Source organism: Hippopotamus amphibius, chromosome 6 (assembly GCF_030028045.1).
Source record: "Hippopotamus amphibius kiboko isolate mHipAmp2 chromosome 6, mHipAmp2.hap2, whole genome shotgun sequence".
NCBI classification, from domain to species: domain Eukaryota; kingdom Metazoa; phylum Chordata; class Mammalia; order Artiodactyla; family Hippopotamidae; genus Hippopotamus; species Hippopotamus amphibius.
Genome location: NC_080191.1, coordinates 76,958,390 through 76,981,058, shown reverse-complemented (window position 1 = coordinate 76,981,058; position 22,669 = coordinate 76,958,390). Strand labels below are relative to the sequence as shown.

Sequence of the window (22,669 nt, the reverse complement as noted above, 5' to 3'; positions counted from 1 at the left end):
ACCTTGGTAGGATTCTTCCTACCCATTTACAGTTAATCCAAATTTCCATTCTCAGCCCCAAACAACCACTGATCTACTTTCTATCTCTAAAGATTTGCCTTTTCTGGACATTTCACATAACCGGAATCATACAATGTGTGATCTCTTGTGTCTGACACTTGAGCATAGTGTTTTTAATGTTCATCCATGTTGTAGCATGTATCACTAGTTCTTTTTCTTGATGAATAATATTCCATCGTATAGTATGATACTATATTTTGTCTATCCTTCACAGTGGCCAGCCTTTTATCCTTCCCCCTCTACTCCCTACCCCCACTGAATTATTTAAAAGCTATTTTCAATTTCATAAATATGAGAGCTTAAAACATTGACTGTATGTTTCTGCTTTTTATTTTTGCTTTTCCAAACCATCTTCTCTCTATCCTCTCATTCATCTGCCTGTTTTAATTTGTATTCTGTCTCTCAAAACCTTTTTTGTTTGTTTTTGGTTTTGACAATGAAGAGGTATCTAGACCGTAAACTTTCAAAGATAAAGACAGTGCATTTCATTGTCTCCTCACTTTAATGAAAATGCATACCTGCTCGTCAAATCCAGATGATGATGGTTTCGAGAATCTTTAATAAGTCTTTCAGATTGGCTTCAGCATTATATGTTGGGCTGGATCTATTTGTTTCTGATTCTCACGGTTTTGGTTTTTTTTTAACTCAGGTTGTTGGAAGAGGAGCCTTTGGAGTAGTATGCAAAGCTAAGTGGAGAGCAAAAGATGTTGCTATTAAACAAATAGAAAGTGAATCTGAGAGGAAAGCTTTTATTGTAGAGGTAAGTTGAAATGTCATTTCTGTTGTGTAGTTCTTCACCTAAGATACTCTGTGAATTTAATATTATGAGAAAAAATTGTTTCTCAGTTGTCCTTTCTCTGATACTTGAACATCAGCAATTTGGTTGAACCAAAGGGAATGCCGCAGAAACGTTTTTTTTCATTCACACTCTTAATTCTGATTAAAAATTAGGGGAAAAGAGACTTAGCTACGTAAATGAATTCATCCCTGAATTAAAACACAATCTCTTCCATGTAATTCAGATCTATTTCAAGGCATAGAATTTAAATTTTAAAATAGAAAAGAAATGGTAATCTCTCCCATTATCTAAAATTAAGAAGGGAAATTTTATGCATTCATTTTCTACTGAACATTTTTAGAAATTTAAATAAGATTATTTTAAGGAAAAATAATTTCAAATTGGTTTTTCTTATTTAGCACGAAAATTTACAACTGTTCTCTTACAGATTTGATGATGGAGAATTCGATAATCATGAGATTATTGTATCATCAGTTTCATTCTTTTATGCTGTTTTGTGTATTAGATCGCAGAATTTCCATAAATCAGTGGTTTTATCACTTTTTTTTTTTTTGGTTTTATCACTTTTTAACTTCATTGGCCAGTAGATAAGTGGTCTTTACCTTATAAATCTTCTGAAATTATATCTGTGATTTTATTTAATTATAATTTCAAAATATACTTCATGATATTTTTTAATGTATAACAAAAAAATGAGAACTTAGTTGTGATATGATGAAGTGGATTTTTGTAATTAGTTGAATGAGTTAAGAAATGCTGATGAATGGTTTGATGTCATCATGAAGAAAGATGATGTATAGTAGTGTGCTCCAGGAGTCTGGCTTTATCTTGCCTTATTCACAGTTTTTGTTTATGATTTACATGATGTCATTGATCGTATACTGTTGTATTGGCAGCTTCCTAAAACTAGGTAAAAGCATATGTGTTAAAGGCTAGGCATCCAGAGTCAAAAAGATCATAATAGCTTGGAGGAAAGAAGTTTTTCATCCAAGTTATATACACGTGCGATTTATTGATAAATTGTCACATGGTTCTCCATGTATCCTTACAAAAAAAAAAAGTTACTCCCCTATGCCTCCTCCCGTCAAGTTTTCTGCTTCTCAGAGGCAACTACTTTGAGCTCATGCCTTAGTTTTCTGTGGTGTCCCCCAATCCAGAGACTGACACCTTCTCTAAAGAAGGTATTATTATATTTCTATCTCTGTATTTATCTCTATATTAAATATATATCTCCATACTTAGAGAAGGTATTACACCTTCTCTAAAGGATCAACCTCTAACCTTTGAGACGATAAAGAGGCAGTCACTAAGCTGTTTCAAGTCAGGGAGGAAGGGAATCTTTAGTCTAACTTTTAAGCAATCTCTCTCTTTTATTAGCTTATGTGAATAGATACCTGGTACTACCAACCACTCCCCCACCTTTTGAAAGTTTTCTGAGGTAAACCTGGTTGCTTCTCACTTTTTTTCATTTTTTTTTTTAGGTCTGCTGTGTCAGTTATAGCTAGTCATGTGCTTTCCAACTTCCAAAAATATGTGCTGTTTTCTCATTTTACATTCTCTTCATCCTTCTGAGTTTATGCCTTGAAAAAAGTACCTTTACTGTCTTAGTGGTATTTGAGGAGGGAACAGGAATAAATGCTTGAAAAATCTGCTATCAAGCTCAGTAGAGAATCTTAACGAGATAAAATATAATAAATAGTAATATTAATTCTGTTAGCACTGAAAAACCTACAAATGTCTATAGAAAAACACAGCTTTCTAAGTAGCATGTAGTAAAAAGGTTTACTTTAATGGACTTCATTTGAGCCAGCAATATAATGTAGGTAATGGAGAAGGAGAGGAGGAAGAAGGGGGAAGAAGCAGAATAGGGAGAGAAGGAAGAGGAGAGAGCAAGGAGAAGTTTGGGGGGATATGTTAATAGAAAATTGAGATGCAGAGCAAGAGAAATGAGTACAGCCAGACCCCTCGCTGATGTCCATGTGAATCACTGGATTGGATTGGATAGAACTGGAAGTAAGGAGACTGGTTAGGAGAAGGCTGTAGTAATTACTGCAGTGGTTCAGGTTGGAATTGCTAAGGCAGTGGTAATGAGAATGGAGAAGAGGGAATTAACTCAAGGGGTGGAATGGAGGGAAGAGAACACAAGAATGCAGAGTTTAAGTCACATAGACCAAAATTCAAACCCTGGCTGTACTGCTTCCTAGCTCTAGGGTATTTAGCAGCTCCCTTAACTTTCTCTGAGCCTTATCTTAAAGGTACCTCATCTTTATAATGAAAATGATAATAGCTACCTTGCACAGTTGTGAGGATTATACAATATCTGTAAAGTGCCCACCAGTTCAGTTTTGAAGGTGATGGTGGTGATGGTGATGGTATGGCTTCTTCTGGTTTGGATAGCTCAGCTCAGTGCCATCTCGGGGATGGCATCCTGACATTTCTTGGCAAAGTTAAATTCTTCTTCATATTTGTAGTTATGCCTTGTCATAACTCCTGTTGTAGCACTTTGCACGTTGCTTTAATTATTTGCATACATGTCTCTCCCCCAACTAAACTGAGAGCTCTCGGGCAGGGATTCTGTGCCATTCTGGGCAGGCGCTTATGACGACAATGCCTGCTACACAGGAAACAGTGATTGTTGAATGGTTACACTACTGTTTTGTGCAACCTTGAGATTTGAATGATACTGTGAGATCACTTCCTCAAAAGTTAGCAATTTTAAAAGAAACCTTAATTTGTTACAGCTTCGGCAGTTATCCCGTGTGAATCATCCTAACATTGTAAAGCTATATGGAGCCTGCTTGAATCCAGTAAGTTTGTCACTTTTTCCTTATACTCCGTCTATAAGAAATGACGTGGCAGGTATGTGCAGTAGTTTATGAAGCTATTTTGATCTGTCATATTATTTCTAAAAAAAAAATAGTATGTGTTTCTAATCTGTTAGCGACACAGTATAAGGGAAGAGTTGTCTTAAGTGGTCTTAAACAGTTAACAGGCTTACACTATCCCATGACAGCACCTGTTCATTGGCACTGGAAAAAGTCCCTAAAGATCTTGTGATTATGTTTTTATATACATCTCCACTCTTAGGGGGCCCCTAGAAAACAAGGTCTAAGGGCCAAAGAATGATTTTTAATACACTTGTAAAATCAAAGGTTGAACTAAGTTATCTCTCAGGTTCCCTAAGATGCGTTAGCTCTGTGGTTAATTATTCTGACATATGTTTCCTTTAGGTGTGTCTTGTGATGGAATATGCTGAAGGGGGCTCCTTATATAATGGTGAGTGTCATTAGACCTGTCTGTATCTAGTAGGGTAAAATATTGAAAAGCTTTTAATATAAACTGTAAGTTACTTAAAGTTCTTCACAATTGACCCTCAGAGTCCCAAAAGGAGGTAATTAAAAAAAGAAATCTGCTAAAGATTAAACATGGAAAGACAAGATGCTACAACATTAGTATGTGAAATTTAGAGGTCTCGGTATATCAGTCTTTTAATTTGATGTTACTCTTCATAACGTTAAAAGCATTTAAGTAAAGTCAAACTTGATTTTTAAATAGATTTTAAAATATCTTCACACTTTTAATTTTTTTCCTTTTGCCCTCTCTCAGCTTGCAGTCTCCTCATTTTAGAACTCTTTACTGCACATCCTTATTCTGCTTTATTTTGCTTTTGTTTCCAAAAATAAAGTTGTGAAAACTCACTTCACAGAACATTCTGATAACAGTGAAAGGCAACTGTATCATTTAGTTACCTATATAGAACAGAGCTAACCCTTCCCTCTAAGAAACACCAAACATATATATAAATAAATTTCTCTTGTTACATCCTTTATGTAAAATAAATTGTAGCATTTAATTTTTTTAAACTAACATTTTATATAAACTTTTACTTGTATTTACTGCTCATGTGTTCATCGTTGTTGATGGCTGCCTAATACTCCCTCCTGTGTTTTATTTGGTTGAACTATTGCTAGTTTCTAGCTATTGCAGAAAGCAAAATTGTATGTTACTTTGTTTCCCTCTGTATTGTTTCTCTGTATCTCTCTTATTGTAGTATGCCATCCCATTGCTTATAATTTATATTATTGTGTGAAAGACTGCATCTATCAATATGAAAAAAACATGGTAATGTATATTAATTTTACTTGAATGTGTGTATAACATTTAATAGAAGTCCTATTAAATGTGTGCGTATGTGGTAGTTATCCATTTGAAATCATTGGCTATTTCTGTCTTTTTATTTAGAAAAGAATGAAAAGCAGGACCGATGAGAACATGTGTAGGAGAATACCCATTCATGTGTTCTGACAGTGCTTGCCTTCACCTTGTGTCTTTTGTTATATACAATAAAGTTCTTTTTAGTTTGTGCCTTTCTTTTGCAGTGCTGCATGGTGCTGAACCATTGCCGTATTACACTGCTGCCCACGCAATGAGTTGGTGTTTACAGTGTTCCCAAGGAGTGGCTTATCTTCACAGCATGCAACCCAAAGCTCTAATTCACAGGGACCTGAAACCACCAAAGTAAGTACTAATAATGCAGCATCTCTCCCTCTCTCTCCCCCTCTCTCTCTCCCTCCCTCTCTCTGCCTCTCCCTCTCCCTCCCTCTCTCTGCCTCTCCCTCTCTCCCTCCCACCCCCTCACCCCACCTCCCACCCCCAATTTAAGCTGGTCGTTGCACAGCAGTTTTTCTTCTCTCTTCCCTTTTGGCTTGCTCAAGAATGTTTATTTTTTATTTTTTAAGATTGTTTTTAACTCACCTCCATTTAGTCATTTATCTAAGCTTGCATTTTAGTTGTCTTTAGTGGGGTTTTTTTTTTAGTTGAATTTTTATTTTTAATAACTTCTACCTTAGATTAGCATACTTCTAGAATCTGTTAGTCTGTAAGTCTTATTTTGTGCCCACGGTGTATACTGTTTTCCCTAAGAGAACAGAGACAAGTCTGTCTTATTCCCCACTGTATCCCCTAATAAGCACAATGTCAACATTCCACAAAAATATACAGTGTTTATTATTTGCCTTTTCAGAGGAAGGCAAAGGGCATTGCTGGCACATCTGAGTAGAAATTGAAAATATTCTGGATTTCTCCATACTGAGAATTCTGGGACTTGGAAAGAACAAAATTCCCTAAAAAAATTATTTTTAAAGGCTAAAACTTTGGGGATTTTTTGTTTCTCTGGGTACTCAAAGAAAACATAATATTTTTGTCCCCGTTTCTCTCTCGTTTTTATCTTCTCTCTCCACCTGTGACAAAGTAAAAAGTCCCTATGTGCCCTTTCCCCTCTACCCCGGCAACCACAGCAGTCCTCAGATAAGAGGTTTCCCCTAGGAAATTGGTCTCAAGTATTCCATTCTCTTGATGCTGGTTTAAAGCATTAAAGCACCCCTTCTGGGTATAACTTCTCACTCTCCTATCTAATCTGATACACTCTGCATAGGTTTCAACTCTTGGAATCACTGTTCTCACTAGTGTACCTTATTTCCACCTCCAAGCTTAAACTGATTTCTCTTTCCTCAGATCCCTGCTCAGATAATGTTTAAGCCCCAGATTTATGATACATTTTTATTTTTTTAACTTGACTCCTGAGGTGGTGGTTGTAGCTACCTACCTTGGCTAGTAAAGAAAAAAATACCTTTTTTCCTGGTTTTGGAGATTGTGTCCTCCTTTCCCCTCCCGTATTAACACAGAGTTGAATTACCAAAGCAGACTCATGAAAATCATAGCTCTTATCCAGCAACAAATTGGCTGACTCAAAGGATACAGGGAAGTATCAGGCATAGACAGAGCATCCTTTTCCTAGAGGAGCCAGAAACCATTAGATGGAACTCCCAGATGTCAGCCGTCTGCATTAGGGCATGTTCGGCTGTGGAATAACTGATGAGTTATTAAACAGCATACTTTAAAATATCTCACAAAGGGAAGCTGTTTTAGTTTTTAAACATCTTTTATATTCCATAATTACACAGGTTAAACAACTACCTCCATTCTCCATCCAACCATACCCCATATATCCATAAATTTTCGGTTTATTTAACCAACCTATTTAGACAGGCTAGATATGTGCTACGAAAATCATTTGTAGGTGGGGGCTCTCCTTTTGCTAATAAATACCATTAACATATTTACATGAGGTCTGGTCTGTCTAGATCATTCATTTCTCCTGGGCATCCTTACAGTTGGACTCATCCTGTAGTGTTGCAAATTGCCTGTGGGGCACCCAGCATACAAATCGGGCTTTAGAATTTGAATTGGTTTTTCAGAATGTAGTGGGGAGAAGAAAATTCTTTGGAATGGCCGTACTTTCATATATAATTATATATACAAATACATGTGCTGTATCTTACTGTCACTGGAAAACCTTTGATTCTGTGGTCAGGAAGAGTTCCTCAGAATGACATCTAAAGAAGGCACCTCATGATTTGGTTAGGTGTTTTATATAGTATCAAGTTGTGCTTATGTCTTTATTTTATTTATCTTTTGCAAGTTCCTTCAAAGTCTTATGAGTAAAGGAGTACTGATTGTATTAATAATAATATAAAAGTCATTCAGAAAAATTATTGTGATATTTTGAATGTACCAGGATGAAACAAGAAAGTCAGTTACAGAATTCTTATCTTGGGTAAAGCGTGGTAAGAGCTTAACAACAGTGAAACAAGGAAGTTTTTTGTTTGTTGAAGTGCGTATAAAGGGAATTTTATTTAGCCTTCTTTCCACTTAAATTATCATAGACGTATTTATAGCATTATGGAGATGTGAATAGTAGTTTATGTTAGACTAAAAACTAACTTTCTAAATAATCTTGCCAGTTAGAATTTTGTAACAAAATTATATACAAAGAATTTATAAATTGTAATTACAGTGAATCCCCAACCTGTTGTTGAATATTACTACCAGATGATGCAAATTAAAGTATATTACCCATCTTTATTTCTGTTTGTCATCAAAAGGAAAACCTGAATAAGAGTATACTACTTGGTAGTTATATTTGGGTAATATAGCACCTAGAAGAGTTGGAATCTTAAGCTCAGAAAATTTTCTGGAAATCTTTTATTGGGTCGTTTTAATCATGATAGGGTCATACTCTTACCACACACATATTCTAAATATAAAAATGGTTTTGGGATTAAACATTTTGAGTAACATCTTCAAAATAAGGACAGTTGTTCTGTATTGGTTTATTTTACTTTATTTTCTTTAATTATGTATATGTTGTTATTTTTAAAAATGTAAAGAAAGTCTTTTTTGCCTCCCATTTCCAATCCTCAAAGATAAGCACTGTTTTGGGTTGTTTTTTTTTTTTAAGCATGTATAGGTTATGTTATATACATAATGTTGCTTTTTTCACTTACTTGGACTTTTTTTATAACATTAGGTACAGATATTTACCTCTATTTTTAATGGATAAATAATATTCTTTGTTACCTCTTAAGTGAGTTCTTAAAAAAGAAACTATTCTTGACCTGATGGGCAGTCTTAGACTGGGAAGGCTTGATTTATAGAGCTGTTTTTAGAAAATACAGTGCTGCTGAATCGGTTGACATTTTTGAGATTCTGTAAACATTTTAATGCCCTGAATTGGTGCTTCTCAGCTTTCACATTCTTCCACCCACCCCCGAACAAAGTTAGGATGTAGTATAACCCAGTAGGTCTGAGAGTAGAGACAGAGCTTCAGAAAGCCTTCTTAAGGAAAATTGCATAAGAATTTTTCATTCAACTTCCTGCGTTATGCAATTTGTTTTCAAGTCACTGTTAGGATGTTGAAAATACTTAGAGTTGAGTAAAAATGTTGGTCCAGAGAGATGTGCAGGCTTTAACCTGGGTCTCTGTTGGCTCCCTGCCGCTTATCCCAGCGCACACTAATATATTGGCAAAATTTCATACCTTAGTTTGAGAAGCATATAAAATTTAAGCCATGATATGTATGCATTTAAAATCTAACATCCTATGTGGGCTTGCAGGAATTGTGTAGTAAGGTGGCTTTGACTCTTATGCTCACATGGTAAGAATTTTGACACTCCAGCAATATGGCAAACCAGATAAACTGAAAAAGCATCCTACAACAAACACCTAGAGATGCTACATATCACAACAGACATTTTTTTACATCCATAGGTGATCTTACAAGAGAATAGGGGAATCATTTAGCCAAAAGATGGAGAGCACTAACCCTGAGTGGGAAGCCAAGGACTCTGCTGTGAGCGTCTGCCAGTAGCAAGAATGGAGAGCCCCAGATTTTAATGGCTTCTGTGTAACTGGAGGCAGGTCTTTTGTTCTGCACCAGGTGAGGTAGCAGAACCAAGACCTCTGCGTAAGTTCAGTATCCTTGGACAGAACAACTAAAAGGAAAGTTGACTAGAAGAAGAAAAATCCGTTTTCTCATTAGGCAAACTTTTGTTTTTTTAACTGAGAGTCTCCTCTCAAGCTATTGTGAATTTTGAATTTGCTCTACTTGCCCAATCAAAAAATTCCCAACAGGACAGGTTAAAAGTGCTTTGAAATTGGTGGTATCTCAGGGCATTCAAGGTGACTGAAACGCTATTTTAAATTCATATACTTTCAATTGAGGCCTTTAGGATTTTTCCAGATTAAGATCCATCAAATATGAAGCTACAGTAAAAATCATCACACCCATAAGGATGCAAGTTACCATGAGTAAAAGTCAGTGTAAATAACACAAAACGGAATTAAGCCCTCAAATGGTAAGACTCCAAATATTTGGAATTATTAGATATGGAGTATAAAATATATATGCTCAAATTATTTACAAAATCAAAGGAATTAAAATGTGCAAGAAATGAAAACTATCAACATGACCAAAAGAACTAAGTAAAACACTTAGAAACAGGGGCTTCCTAGGTGGCACAGTGGTTAAGAATCCACCTGCCAATGCAGGGGACACGGGTTCTATCCATGCTCTAGGAAGATCCCACATGCTGCGGAGCAGCTAAGCCCGTGTGCCACAGCTATTGAGCCTGCACTTTAAAGCCTGTGAGCCACAACTGTTGAGCCATGTGCTACAACAACTGAAGCCCATGTGCCTAGAGCCCATGCTCCACAACAGGAGACGCCACGGCAGTGAGGAGCCTGCGCACCACAACAAAGAGCAGCCCCTGTTCGCCTCAAATAGAGAAAGCTCATGTGCAGCAACAAAGACCCAATACAGCCAGTAAATAAATAAATAAATTTATTTTTTAAAAAAACTTAGAAATAATTAAAAATTTTAAATGGCAGTTATGAACTAGGTGACAAGAGAGTTAGTGAGCTGTAAGATATATCTGCAGTTGCCCAGGATGCAACACAGACAAATAAATGAGAAAAATGATAGGTTAAAGAACATGGGGAGAAGGAAAGGAAGGACTAACAACACAGAATTAGAATTCCACTAAAAGAAAATAGGATGGGGAGAGACTAATTCAACAGGGATTGGCCAGGAATTTTCCAAATAAAAGATATGTATTCTAAGCAGGGTAAATGAAAAGAAATCTCCCCTATGACACACCTTAAGGAGGCTACAGAATAGCAAAAGCAAAGGGGAGATTTTTCAATCAGCAAAAAGACTACCTGCAAAGGACCGACAGACTGAAATATACTTTTCAGCACCAACAGTGGAAGCTAGAGGACTGGAATCTTAACTTCACAGCTGAGAAAAAAAATAGCTCTCTACCCAGAATTGCATACCTGCCCTAAATTACTTTTAAGACATTGTAAAACAAAACCTGAGAGAACTCACTATGAGTAGACCTTCATTAAAGGTATTTAGTGAAGAAAGAAAATGATTACATAAGACAAGCATAAGATTCAAGAAGGAATGGTGAAACAAAATCAGTAAACATACATTAAAGTAAACATTGGCTTTGTAAAACAGTAGTACCTCTTTTGCATATAAGAGAAGATGGTTAGGGCTTACCTAGTGGAGCAGTAGTTAAGAATATGCCTGCCAGTTCAGGGGACACAGGTTCGAGCCTTGGGCCGGGAAGATCCCACATGCCACAGAGCAACTAAGCCTGTGTGCCACAACTGCTGAGCCTGTGCTCTAGAGCCGGTACTCCACAATAAGAGAAGCCACCGCAATGAGGAACCCATGCACCGCAGCAAAGAGTAGCCCCCACTCACCACAACTAGAGAAAGCCCATGTGCAGCAACAAAGACCCAATGCAGCCAAATAAATAAATAAGTAAATAAATAATAAAATCTTAAAAAAAAAAAAGAAGATGGTTAGAGGGGATTTAAAACAAAGAATTGTTTGTACTGGTTTGCAGAATAACCCACATGCCTATAATTAGGTAATTATGTAGAGAGTGATTTACATTTCAAAATGTATAATTAATTTTTAATAATAAGCTAATAAAAATTATCTTTTACTTTCATGGTTCTTTTTACACTTTCAAATTGCTTTCTAAATTTCAATTCTTATAGAACTAACAAGCTGCATTGGGATATGAAAAACCTAAGACTGAGTTTCTTAAGGGAATCTTAATTGCTGAGTATATGAGTTGTTTTAACAGTAGCTGCTATAGCCTACAGGAGGCTTATCACAATAGAAATTTATTTCTCACTCAGGTGAAATCCAAAACAGATATTCCTATTTGACAGATGACCTTCATTCAAGGGCCTAGTTAGGCTCCCTCCATCTTGTACTTCTGCCATCCTCCAGGACTTTGGGGACCTCTGCATTCAGCCAGCAGATAAAGGAGGAGAATGGAGATCATGTATGAGAGGTTTGTGGAGCCAGACCTAGAAGTGACTAATGTCCCTTCCACCCACATACCAGTGGCCACAACTCAATCTTAGCCACACCTGCCTGCAGGAGAGGTTGGGAAATGTCTTCTGTGCTCCAGAGGAAGAAGGGATGAATTTGGTGAGCAGCTGGTCAATCCTCGCCACATCTGCCTGTAGGTCACCCAAGGTCTCTGCTGCTCTTAGCCCACAAGTAGAACCACTCACTGCCCTTTGCCAGTTATACATCCCAAAGGCTCTTCCTGTCTGATGTAGCTCCTGGCAGTCTGGAAACGAATTGAAACAGTGTTATCTGTCCCCCACCCATCACCCCTCCCAGCACACAAGCACACACACAGAGAATGGTAGAAGAGAGAGGTCAATAAGTAAAAATCTCCATTGGGAAAAGGGAACAGCAGACATACAGCAGCTACTGGTCTGTAGGGATGAAGTCCTGCCTTGTCTGGTGCCTCTGCTCTGAAGTCGTGAGAGGTTTGTCTTTTGCTCATACCCCGATCCTGCACTAGGAGAGGAACTCCCTTTTCCATTACTTATGAATCCTAGCTTCACCCTTTTATAGGCTCCTCCCAGTCCATCCTCCTGTAGCGGTGTCAGGAGTGGCTGCTGGGTCATATACTCTCCTCGGAAGCTATACAGCTTTCATAGCCTGTTTCCTGCTTCTGTGAATCTGGGGTCCTGAGGGTATTGTAAGACAATCAGAGGCATCTTTATTCCAGACCCGTGATTTCTTTGGCAGTATCATTTCCTCAGAAGTGGGCTTTTGACCCCCAAGTTCCAGTCAGTTCCATGTGCCTGTGACTCATACTACCACAGTTCCTTCTTAGACAAAATCCTGGACTTGGTTTCTTTGATTCTGGCCTCAGTGCCTTTTCTCAACTAAATGGAGGCACCTTGAGGCCATCAAGCTGAGATGGGAAGTACTTTCTCTTAATTTGTTCTTTGCTGCAATGCCAAGTCTTAATGGGTCTTTGTGAATCTTATTTCCTCCTGTTTGGAGTCAAAGAAGTCAGCTTTTACCAGTCCTTTAAAGCCATAAATCATCACAGGAGAACATTTTACCAAACATTTTGCCACATCATTGTGTGAACCTATTTCTTTCCAGCTTCTGCTTTCAGTTTCCTTGCTGTCTACTGCTACACCAGTACTAAGTATATTAGATTTTTGTTATAGCAACACCCACTTCAGTACCATTTCTTACATTGGTTGGAGTGACACTGTTATATAAGCCCTGGAGTCTCATGGCTTAAAGTACAAAGTTTTTCATTTTTGGTTTTTTGCTCATGAAGTCCAAAGTGAATGTTCCTGATTCACATGGTGGGTCAGGATCCCAGATTCCTTCTGTCTTGTAGTTGAGAATCCTCTGCATTCAGTGGCGTGTGGGGAAAGGAAAAGGAGTACATACATGTGGAAGTGCATATAGGCCAGGCTTGGAGGTGAAGTAAATCACATTCTATTGGCTAGAGTTGTCATATAGCCATACCTAATTGCTAAGAAGGCCGAGAAGTGTACCCAGAAAAGAAAGGAAATAGGGTCAGTGAACAGCTAACCAGTCTTGCTACAATAGGCTAAAGACTCATTTCTGTTCACTGCAGGTTTAGTAAGAGCAAAGCAGGTTTGCAAACTTTTGGACCATGATCCACATTAAGAACTATGTCACAGTCTATCATGGGTACATATTAATGTATATAGAACTGAAACTGAATTTCCTGAAACTGTTTAATCTTAATAGTTGTGATGCACTTTGATAATTTCTGTTGTTTTTTAAATGCTGTCATAGGCTTCTGAATTGGTTTTGTGATCTAGGTTTCCAGATCTGTGATCTAGAATTTTGTGATTTAGATTTTATGACTAGGTTTCTGCCTGCAGCTTGAAAAACATTGGGGTAGGTAGGTTAAGTATAGGGGGCGAACAGTTTATGAAGGTATCAGTGTCCATCCTCTCCCATTTCAGGACACCATAGTGTTCACTTGCTAGATGTTTTTTAAACCCCATGTTTTATTTTGGTCCAGAGAAGAGCAGTCACCAAAGATTATGGAGATAGAAATGGAGACAAAATTTGGATCTAGCAGTCTCCCTAAGAGAACAAGGTTAAAGTCGATTTTTGCTCATATTCCTCTGTATTATTAAGCTGTTATAGGCGACTGGGTAACATTTCACAGAGGGTGAATGGTGACGTTTTGCCTAACCTTTTCTGTTTCCACAAATGTCTCGTTGTAGAATCAAACGTTTTGCCTAACCTTTTCTGTTTCCACAAATGTCTCGTTGCTGGTCTTATAACCTTTTATTCATTATTTTCTTAAACAGCTTGCTGCTGGTTGCAGGGGGGACAGTTTTAAAAATCTGTGATTTTGGTACAGCTTGTGACATTCAGACACACATGACCAATAATAAGGGGAGTGCTGCTTGGATGGCACCTGAAGTTTTTGAAGGTAAAATGGCAGAAGCGTGATGTGACTGATAACCTTCCTTATTACTCCATGTAAATCCAGTGTGTTTACGGCTTTGCCCTGTTCCCATGGTTTTATTTCTGCATGGTATATAATTACAGTTATAAGATATGTACTAACGTCTAAGGAAGTATTAAGTGAATATAGCCTTAGATCACGAATCTCAGCAAAATTTAAGTTGTCGAGCACCCTCTGTGAAGTTCAAGCTTATGTGTACAGTTGATCCTCATTCTCAGACCCCACACCTGCAGAATTACCTACTTGTACCCCAAAGTCAGTACTCACAATTCTCCCATAGTTATTCACAGGCACGCACCTAGCAGGGAAAATTTTTGAGTCATCGAGCACGCACATTCCCAGCTGAGGGCAAGCAGAGCAGTGCTCTGCCCTCCTGTATCAGCTCTCATATTGTATCATTTTTGTGACCTATTTAGTGCCACCTTTTTTCCTTTTTTTGTTGGTGATTTCACCATTTAAAATGGCCTCTGAGAGTAATATCGAAGTGCTTCCTAGTATTCCTAAGTATCAGAAGGCTGTGAGGTGTCTTACAGAGGAAATACATGTGCTAGGTACATGTATTTTCATTGAGGCTTGAGCTACAGTGCTTTGACTATGAGTTCAACATTAATGAATCAACAGTTTATATTAAATAAGGTTTTTAAATAGAAACACACAAAAAGCAGGGTTAGGTATTGATCAGTTCACAAAAATGTCATGAAGAGGCTCTCAGGAACCCAAGCCTGTAATTCCCCTAGGAGCAAATGAGTCAGTGTTTGCTAAATCCGTGTTCACAGCAACTTTACAGAACAATCCCAGGAATGATGAGAATCAACTATGCTTTGTGTTAGTTTCCTAGCAATTAAAAATTGACAGTTTAAAGTTTAAATGAACATGCCTTAAAAAGAATGCAAGTAACTGGGCAAAAGTATGATACTGAGAACAACAAGTAAAGCATAAGCTTATGTTTGCTTTGTTTTACATCTCTCTTACTCAAGTTCTAAATGAGTGATCTGTAAATTGCATATGAGGTTTCTGTAGAAAAACATCAAGTTATCTTTCAAGTGAAACAAGTTGAACTGAAGATGTGTGATTCATATGTTAGGAAGTATGAAAGCCCATACAGTTTAGAAACATTCAGTACTCAGATTCTGATTTTGACCTCTTTATTTTTGATGAATTTAAAGTTTTTTGTTCTTTGCTTTTAGCCACCAAGAGAAAGAAATTTGCTATGCAGCTGGTCACTTGAGTGGAGCTATTTTGCCACAAAATTCAATTAAAAAGTTAATGGACAAGCAAGTGTTAAATTATATAAAATTAAATAATGCCGCCTGTTTTCAAGTTCGGACACAGAATACACATGATTGGCATTGTCTTAAAATTTATTTATTTAACGTGCCTGCCTTTGGGTTAAAATAACACAGTTATTACTGTAGCATGGAAAGCAGAAAGATTTTATACAAAAGAACCCAGAAATAAAAGTTACTGTTAATTGTTTAGAGCAACAAAGCTCAGACTCTTAGGCTATGTAGATTTCTTCATTTCTGAAAGAATGTCAGCATCTATAGCCCAAATCAGATTGTAACGTCATTGTCCCTCCCACAGGGCACTGCCCCGTGCCTGTGCAAAGTACATGCTAGTGCTGTCATAAGTGATCATTCTTATAGTGGGTTGTTCATGGGTTTGAGGGGTTTGCTTGGCTGTTTATTGTGCTGATTTACCAGCCAACTTAGTAATCATATAAATTTTGCTGCATAATCTGCTTACTGTAGATTTGGTATTCATAGTTTAAGTTTGCAAATTAAGTTTTATCTCACCAGATATTTTGAAAAGAAAATCTTAACATTAGATTAGAAATTTCTTCTGCTTTGATAGTAGTGTTATCCATCAAGAAGATGAAGAAATTACAGAAAGGGTGCTCGCTTCGGCAGCACACGCACTAAACTTGGAACGATACAGGGAAGGTTAGCATGGCCCCTGCCCAAGGAAGACATGCAAATTCTTGAAGCGTTCCGTATTTTCTTGAGTTATCCCAAAGTGTACATTTTGTTTTGATATGCTTCTCTGTGTTATTGATGGGGGAAAAAAAGGAAATTACAGAAAGGAGTGTACAAATGTTTTATACCCCAGAGAAAATATAAGTCTAAATAAATAGACTTGATGAGAAGGTAGAAAATGACCAGCTTTCTAAAGTGCATTTTTTAGTGCATTATTAATATTTAACTCATTTTAAAAATGTATTTATTGTAAAGACTTGAGATCTTCAGAAAGAGTGATTTCTCAGCTTTCCATGTGGCATTCTCTTGTATTTGTACGTGATGCTCATTCTTAAAATTTATGAAAGCAGTTGCTTCTGTAAGTCACGTGGGAAAAAGTCTTGAAATTTTACTACCTTTTTTTCTAGGTAGCAATTACAGTGAAAAATGTGATGTCTTCAGCTGGGGTATTATCCTTTGGGAAGTGATAACACGTCGGAAACCGTTTGATGAAATTGGTGGCCCAGCTTTCCGTATCATGTGGGCTGTGCATAACGGTTTGTGAAAAGTTTTTCTTCAGTGTATTTTGTGTGTTTCCTATTTGAAAATGGTTTCTCCCCCAAAGAAGACCATTTATCCCTAATATTAAAATATACAACTTCTTATTACCAGTCTCCAGCCCTCCTCCCCACCCTAAAATCAGGCAGGGCTGGGAGCAGTCCTGGCTTTGCGCAAAGCTGCGAAGGTCTGCTGGCTGTGCTCATTAGGGAAGGACCATCAGTGGACAGCCAGAGCCAGCTACCTCAGTTGGCTCTCTCCAGCGGACAAGGAAGCATTGGACTGAACTCTATGGAAAAAATAAAATTTAAAAATTAAGTTAATAAAGTCTCTCACATGGTTGAGGTAGTTAGGGAGCTATTGCCTTTTTCTCCTGAGGAAGCAAGTGTCTCGCTGAGGAGAGAAAGCAAAGCATAATACAGCAAGTCCCCTACATACGAATGAGTTCCATTCCGAGAGTGCTTTTGTAAGTCCAATTGGTTCGTAAGTCCAACAGAGTTAACTTTGCCTAGATACCCAACTAACGTGATCGGCTATGTAGCACTGTACTGCTTTAGGTATATAATACTTTTCACACAAATAATACATAAAAAACAAAAAAAGAAAAGAAAACATTTAAAATCTTATAGTGCAGTACCTTGAAAAGTACAGTAAGTAGTATAGTACAACAGCTGGCATACAGGGACTGGCATGGAGTGAACAGGTAAGAAGAGTCACTTACTGGAGGTGGGAGAGGAGGTGAGAGGTGGTAGAGCTGAAGGATGGTCAGCAACAGGAGATGGAGGGCAAGCTGCAGTTTCACTCCTGAAAGGCCTGACGTTGATGGAACGCATATTCTCGTCTTTGGAAGTTTGCAACTTGAAGGTTCGTATGTAGGGGACTTACTGTAATGAGTTGTTACTTAAGCTACTCATAAAGGCAAAACACAAAGTGCTTCACATAGTCTTTCTTTTTATCTTCTCATTCATTCTTGTAAGGTGAATACTGTTATTGCCCCATTTTACAGTTTTACACGTTAGGAAACAGACCTAGAGCGGTTAAGTAACTTGCCCAAGGTCATAAGATTAGTAAGTGGTGTTGATGGGGTTTAAATCTGGATCTTTCTGACTCAAATGCCCATATTTTTAAATTACATTGATTTATGGACACAATGTCCTTGCATCCCTCCTATTCCTTTTATACCTCTAGTTACGATGTTTCTAACGACTCATGATGTTAGAATGCGTCTTCTTCATTCATCAGGTTACTTCCCAGTTGTTTTGGGAAAATAAACTCTTCATGAAGGGCAATTGCTTAACCTTCTTCTAACTTTTGACATCACTCTCTGTTGTTTAATTTCTATCACTTGATTATAATTGTTCTGATTAATGGCATTTTTAACACACTATTCCACGTGTGATAGAAACAGATGTCTGCCTCATTATTTTGTTCATTCAAAGACATGTCAAGCAGTCATCTGAGTAATCTCAAGTGTGTTTACCAGTTTCCTGTACTACCGTTCATTGTACTGCCTTTCTTGTCATTGTGGAGAATGCTAGAGCATTGACCAGAGCAGTTTGTTTTCTTTTTCTATCAGTTGTCAGTAAGTAATTGCATGTCAATGAAGGAATAAAAGAACTAACTTATTGATAAATTTACAAAGATTTCATTATACTTGAGGCCTTCTTTAAGTTAGGGACCTTACTAGTGATATTACAGTCTTGTTAATTACACAAAAGTTGGCAGTTTTCAGCTTGTGAAATGATAAATTTCACAGCAAGCATAAGACCTGCCTCCCACAAAAGAACCATTTGGAGGTCAGTGTGAGTATAACACCATAGTTGATGACTTCTGACATGTGGAAGATGATTTTTCAAACACATTTGAAATGTTTACAATAAATCTGAAAGTATAGTTCAAATATGATTACCTCAAGCCACCATTTGATTCTTATTAAAATGCACATTAAGCCATTATTATTTGTTAAGAGTGTTTATAACATGAAATATTATTAACTCTCAGTCATAATGCATATAAAAATTTTAATTTGGCTTCTTAAAAGGTGTAGTTTCCATTTTATGAAAATATAATGTTAACCTAAAGGACAAAAAAAATGTGCTTTTATTCCTCCTAAAAAAATCTTAAATTACAAGATCTATAAAAGAAATACCACTTTGGAAATACATATTTAAAAAAAAAACTTAAACCATTCTTTGGGTAAATACATTCTTCTCTCCTCCTCTAATTTTTAATTTTAGGTACTCGACCACCACTGATCAAAAATTTACCTAAGCCCATTGAGAGCCTGATGACTCGTTGTTGGTCTAAAGATCCTTCTCAGCGCCCTTCAATGGAGGAAATTGTGAAAATAATGACTCACTTGATGCGGGTATATTCCTTCTTTTGAGGGGCTTTGGGTTTAAGGGAGTTTTATGTATACTGAGTTTTAATGGGGTTTTAAAGTAAAAGGACATTATTGTTATTTTTTTTACTTTATACTTTTTGTGTTTTCCACGTTAGGATGGGTATTCATTACTCATATAATCAGAGGAGGAAACAGTATTTTGAAAAAAATAAAATCTAATTCTTTATAGTTGAAAGATGGTTAGACTAGGTTTCTGGGCATGCTTTTTCCTTCTGCTTAACTTAGTAGATGTTTTTGTTCCTGGGCCTGTTGCTGTATCTATAATGTGTGAGAAGTTGAATTAGATGATCTCTAAAGCCTTTATAGGACTTAGATATATTATGACTTTAATACTTGCTAAGTTTTAAGTTTTCTTTAGTACAGATCTTTATCAAGCAGTCACTTATAGTGCAGGAGAGAGGTTGCATTCCCAGACATATTTATTTAAGTGATTTTCATCTTTCGGTTTTTCATTGCATATTTTCAGCTTTCCGTTTGCCATTAAAAAGTTAAACTTTCTTCTAGGATATGTAGAATATGAGAATTTAGAAGAATCGTTTTAAATGATTATTAGAATTTCCTAGCATATAAATCAAGCACTTTTAGAACTAATTGAATAATTTTAGGCCTCTGGCTTTTGGTACACTAACAAATCTATCAAATGGTACCTTGACTTTAAAAAGTTTATGTACTTATAAACGTGCCTGTATTTCAGAACAATTGGCTAAGTAGAAGAATCTTTCAGTCTCTTTAAATGTAGATTAAGTGATTTCGTACATGGCCAAAGATTTAGTTTGTTCATTCTGTTGAAAATAACTTAGGCAACCCAGCTTGAACTAATCTGATTAAAGCTTAACTTCGTATGTGGTTACTGGCTGTATATAGAATCCTAGGACCTAAAGGTATGTTCATAAGAAAGCAGCTCAGTCTTCATAATCAGATACTTTAAAACTTTGGGTTATATAAATTGTTCAGATTTTAATTGTGTTTATATGTGCTTTTTCTAATTTGAAAAGAAAACCTTTCTTTTATTTACCCCTAAATTCTAATTTTCATTCAGCAGATATATCCAGTATTTTATCTCCAATTCATAGAAGGACATTCAGAATCTATCCTTCATATCTAAAATACTGGTTTTAAACAAATTATTTTACGGTATACCGTTTTGGTTGTCAGACTAAGTCATTTCAACAATTTGGAGGTTTGCATCACTGCTATGAGAACATAGATATGTTTCATATAATTATGAGGAATGATACTACTGTATTTCATATGTTCCTCTAGAGGAATATAGGCTGTTTTCTTCAAGACTCTCTTGGTTCTGTGTAAAATAGATACATAGGTAGGTACATGGCATTGGTAACCGTTGAGATTCAGAGGAGTAGCACGTTGTCATCTTTGTAACATCAAAACCTTAGGTATCTACAAATTAAGTATATGCCTTAGTGAAAATAAAGCAGCATCTTTGCTACATTCAAAGCTTGACAAGGAAGTAATTCAAATGTACTGTTCAGTTAATTTTCACAACATTTAATTTGTATTAAAGAAAGTTTAAATTATTTACTTTTTTATATATAGTACTTTCCAGGAGCAGATGAGCCATTACAGTACCCTTGTCAGTATTCAGATGAAGGACAGAGCAACTCTGCCACCAGTACAGGTAAATGGATAGATTGGAACAGTAATAACCTAAATTTTTGTGTCTCTGTTCCCTTGAAATTATAATCAAGAAGCAATGAGTGATGTCCCCATTTGCATTTTAATTTCTTCATTTAATATGATTGACTGCAATTTGAATTTCCAGGTGCATCATTCTTCATGTAGGTACCCAGATTAAAAAGTTACTGAAGATCTGCTTCCAAGTCTTGAAATTCTTATATTTATATATAAAAAGATTGGATACTATATTGCTGTGAATGTCATTCTTTATTTGAAAAATAGTTCTTACACAGGTACTGCTAGCTCAGGTAGTATCAGAAATGACTGTATGTGTGTATGTATCACCACACATATATATAAAACAACATATTTCCTTTATCGTGAGCATCCGACATTTTGGTCTTCATAGAAGGATCTACAGAGACTCTTATTGAAGAAGCTGTGTTTTAGTTCAAGAGTTCTTCAGTTCTATAGTTTGTGGTCATCACAAAAGATAGTAGCAATAATATAGTTTCACTTTTCTGTAGTTCAGTTACCCATGCTCAACTGCAGTCTGAAAATATTAAATGGGAAATTCCAGAACTAAATAATTCATAAGTTTTAAGTTGCAACCATCTCGCCTTGCATGATGAAATCTTGCTCCGTCTTGCCAGGGACGTGACTCATCCCTTTGTTTACTGTATCCTGCCCGTCATTTGTCACTTAGTAGCCCTCTTCGCTGTCAGGTGGACTGTCGAGATATCACAGTGCTTGTGTTCAAGGGACCCTTATTTTACTTAATAATGGCCCCAAAGCGCAAGAGTAGTGACGCTGGCAACGTGGACGTGCCAAAGGGAAGTTGTAAAGTGCTTCCTCTATCCGAAAAAGTGAAAGTGCTCAACTTTAGCAAGGAAAGAAAAAAAGAAATCACATGCTGAGATTGCTAAGATCTGCAGTAAGAACTTCTATCCATGAAATTGGGAAAAAGGAAAACAAATTTGTGCTGGTTTTGCTGTCACACCTCAAACTGCAAAAGTTGCAGCCGTGGTGCAGGATAAGTGCTTAGTTAGGTAGAAAAGGTATTAAATTTGCACAATAAGGTATTTTGAAAGACTAAATTCATATAACTTTTATTATAGTATATTGTTATAATTGTTCTGTTTTATTAGTTGCTGTTGTTAATCTCTTGCTGTACCTAATTTATAAATTTAACATTTAAAACAGAGTATATGAGGACTCAGTGCTATCCGAGGTTGCAGGCATCCACTGGGGGTCTTGGACCATATCCCCTGAGGATAAGAGGGGAGCTGCTATAGTCTGTGTTTGCATTTCTCTAGCTTCTCTATTTCTATTCTCTCTTGTACCCACTCCTTTCACGCTTTTATTATACCACTATTCCACAGTTGCTCTTGTCAAGGACACCAGTTATCTTCACATTACTAAATCTAAATGAGTGATTTTCATTTCTCATCGTTTTTGGTTCTCAGTAGCCTTTGACACAGTTCATTTATCTCTGTATCTCTACATCTTTCAGCACTTTGATGGTCTCCAGGAGACCATACTAGCCTGGCCTTTGTCTTACATCTCTGGCCACTTGTTCTTGTGGTTTCCTGTACTGGTCATTCCTCATCTTCCCCACCTGTAAGTAACAGAGTGCCCAGGGCTCAGTCATTTGGCCTCGTCGCTTCTCTGTCTAAACTCATTTCCTTGGTAATCTCATCCAGTGTCATGGCTTTGTATACCATGTATTGGCCAGTGTTTTGCTCCATCCCCGACCTGAACTCCACACTTGTATATCCAACTACTTGCTTGATATCTACTAGGAACTCAAAATTGTCCTTTCCTAGCTGAGCTCCCTTCAAAGTCATTCCTCCCACAGTCTTCCCCATGTTGATTAATAGCCACTCCATTCTAGTAGCTCAGGCTAAGAATCTTAAAGTCATCCTTAACTATTAGAAGCCTGTTTAGGCATTTTGGTTCCCTTTTTATGCTATCCTTAAATTTCATTTAAAATGGGCTTGTTTTATTAGCTTGAAAAGTCTTAAATTTTGTTTCTGTTTTTGTCTTGCTAGTTTAG

At 36.9% G+C, this 22,669-nt stretch overlaps 1 protein-coding gene and 1 non-coding gene across 3 annotated transcripts in view; both read left to right on the top strand.

Annotated features, from left to right (window-relative positions):
• MAP3K7 (mitogen-activated protein kinase kinase kinase 7) overlaps positions 1-22,669 on the top strand; it is a 65,328-nt gene that overhangs the window by 11,109 nt on the left and 31,550 nt on the right. For both annotated transcript variants that reach the window (XM_057738748.1, XM_057738747.1), the window contains exons 2-9: positions 710-820; positions 3,601-3,666; positions 4,090-4,135; positions 5,239-5,377; positions 13,898-14,022; positions 16,442-16,570; positions 18,809-18,939; positions 20,533-20,614. In XM_057738748.1, the coding sequence (XP_057594731.1) occupies positions 710-820; positions 3,601-3,666; positions 4,090-4,135; positions 5,239-5,377; positions 13,898-14,022; positions 16,442-16,570; positions 18,809-18,939; positions 20,533-20,614 (829 nt within the window). The remainder of the gene's footprint in view (positions 1-709; positions 821-3,600; positions 3,667-4,089; positions 4,136-5,238; positions 5,378-13,897; positions 14,023-16,441; positions 16,571-18,808; positions 18,940-20,532; positions 20,615-22,669) is intronic.
• On the top strand, positions 15,953-16,059 carry LOC130856174 (U6 spliceosomal RNA). The gene has a single exon (XR_009054471.1). It is a non-coding gene; the product is annotated as a U6 spliceosomal RNA (small nuclear RNA).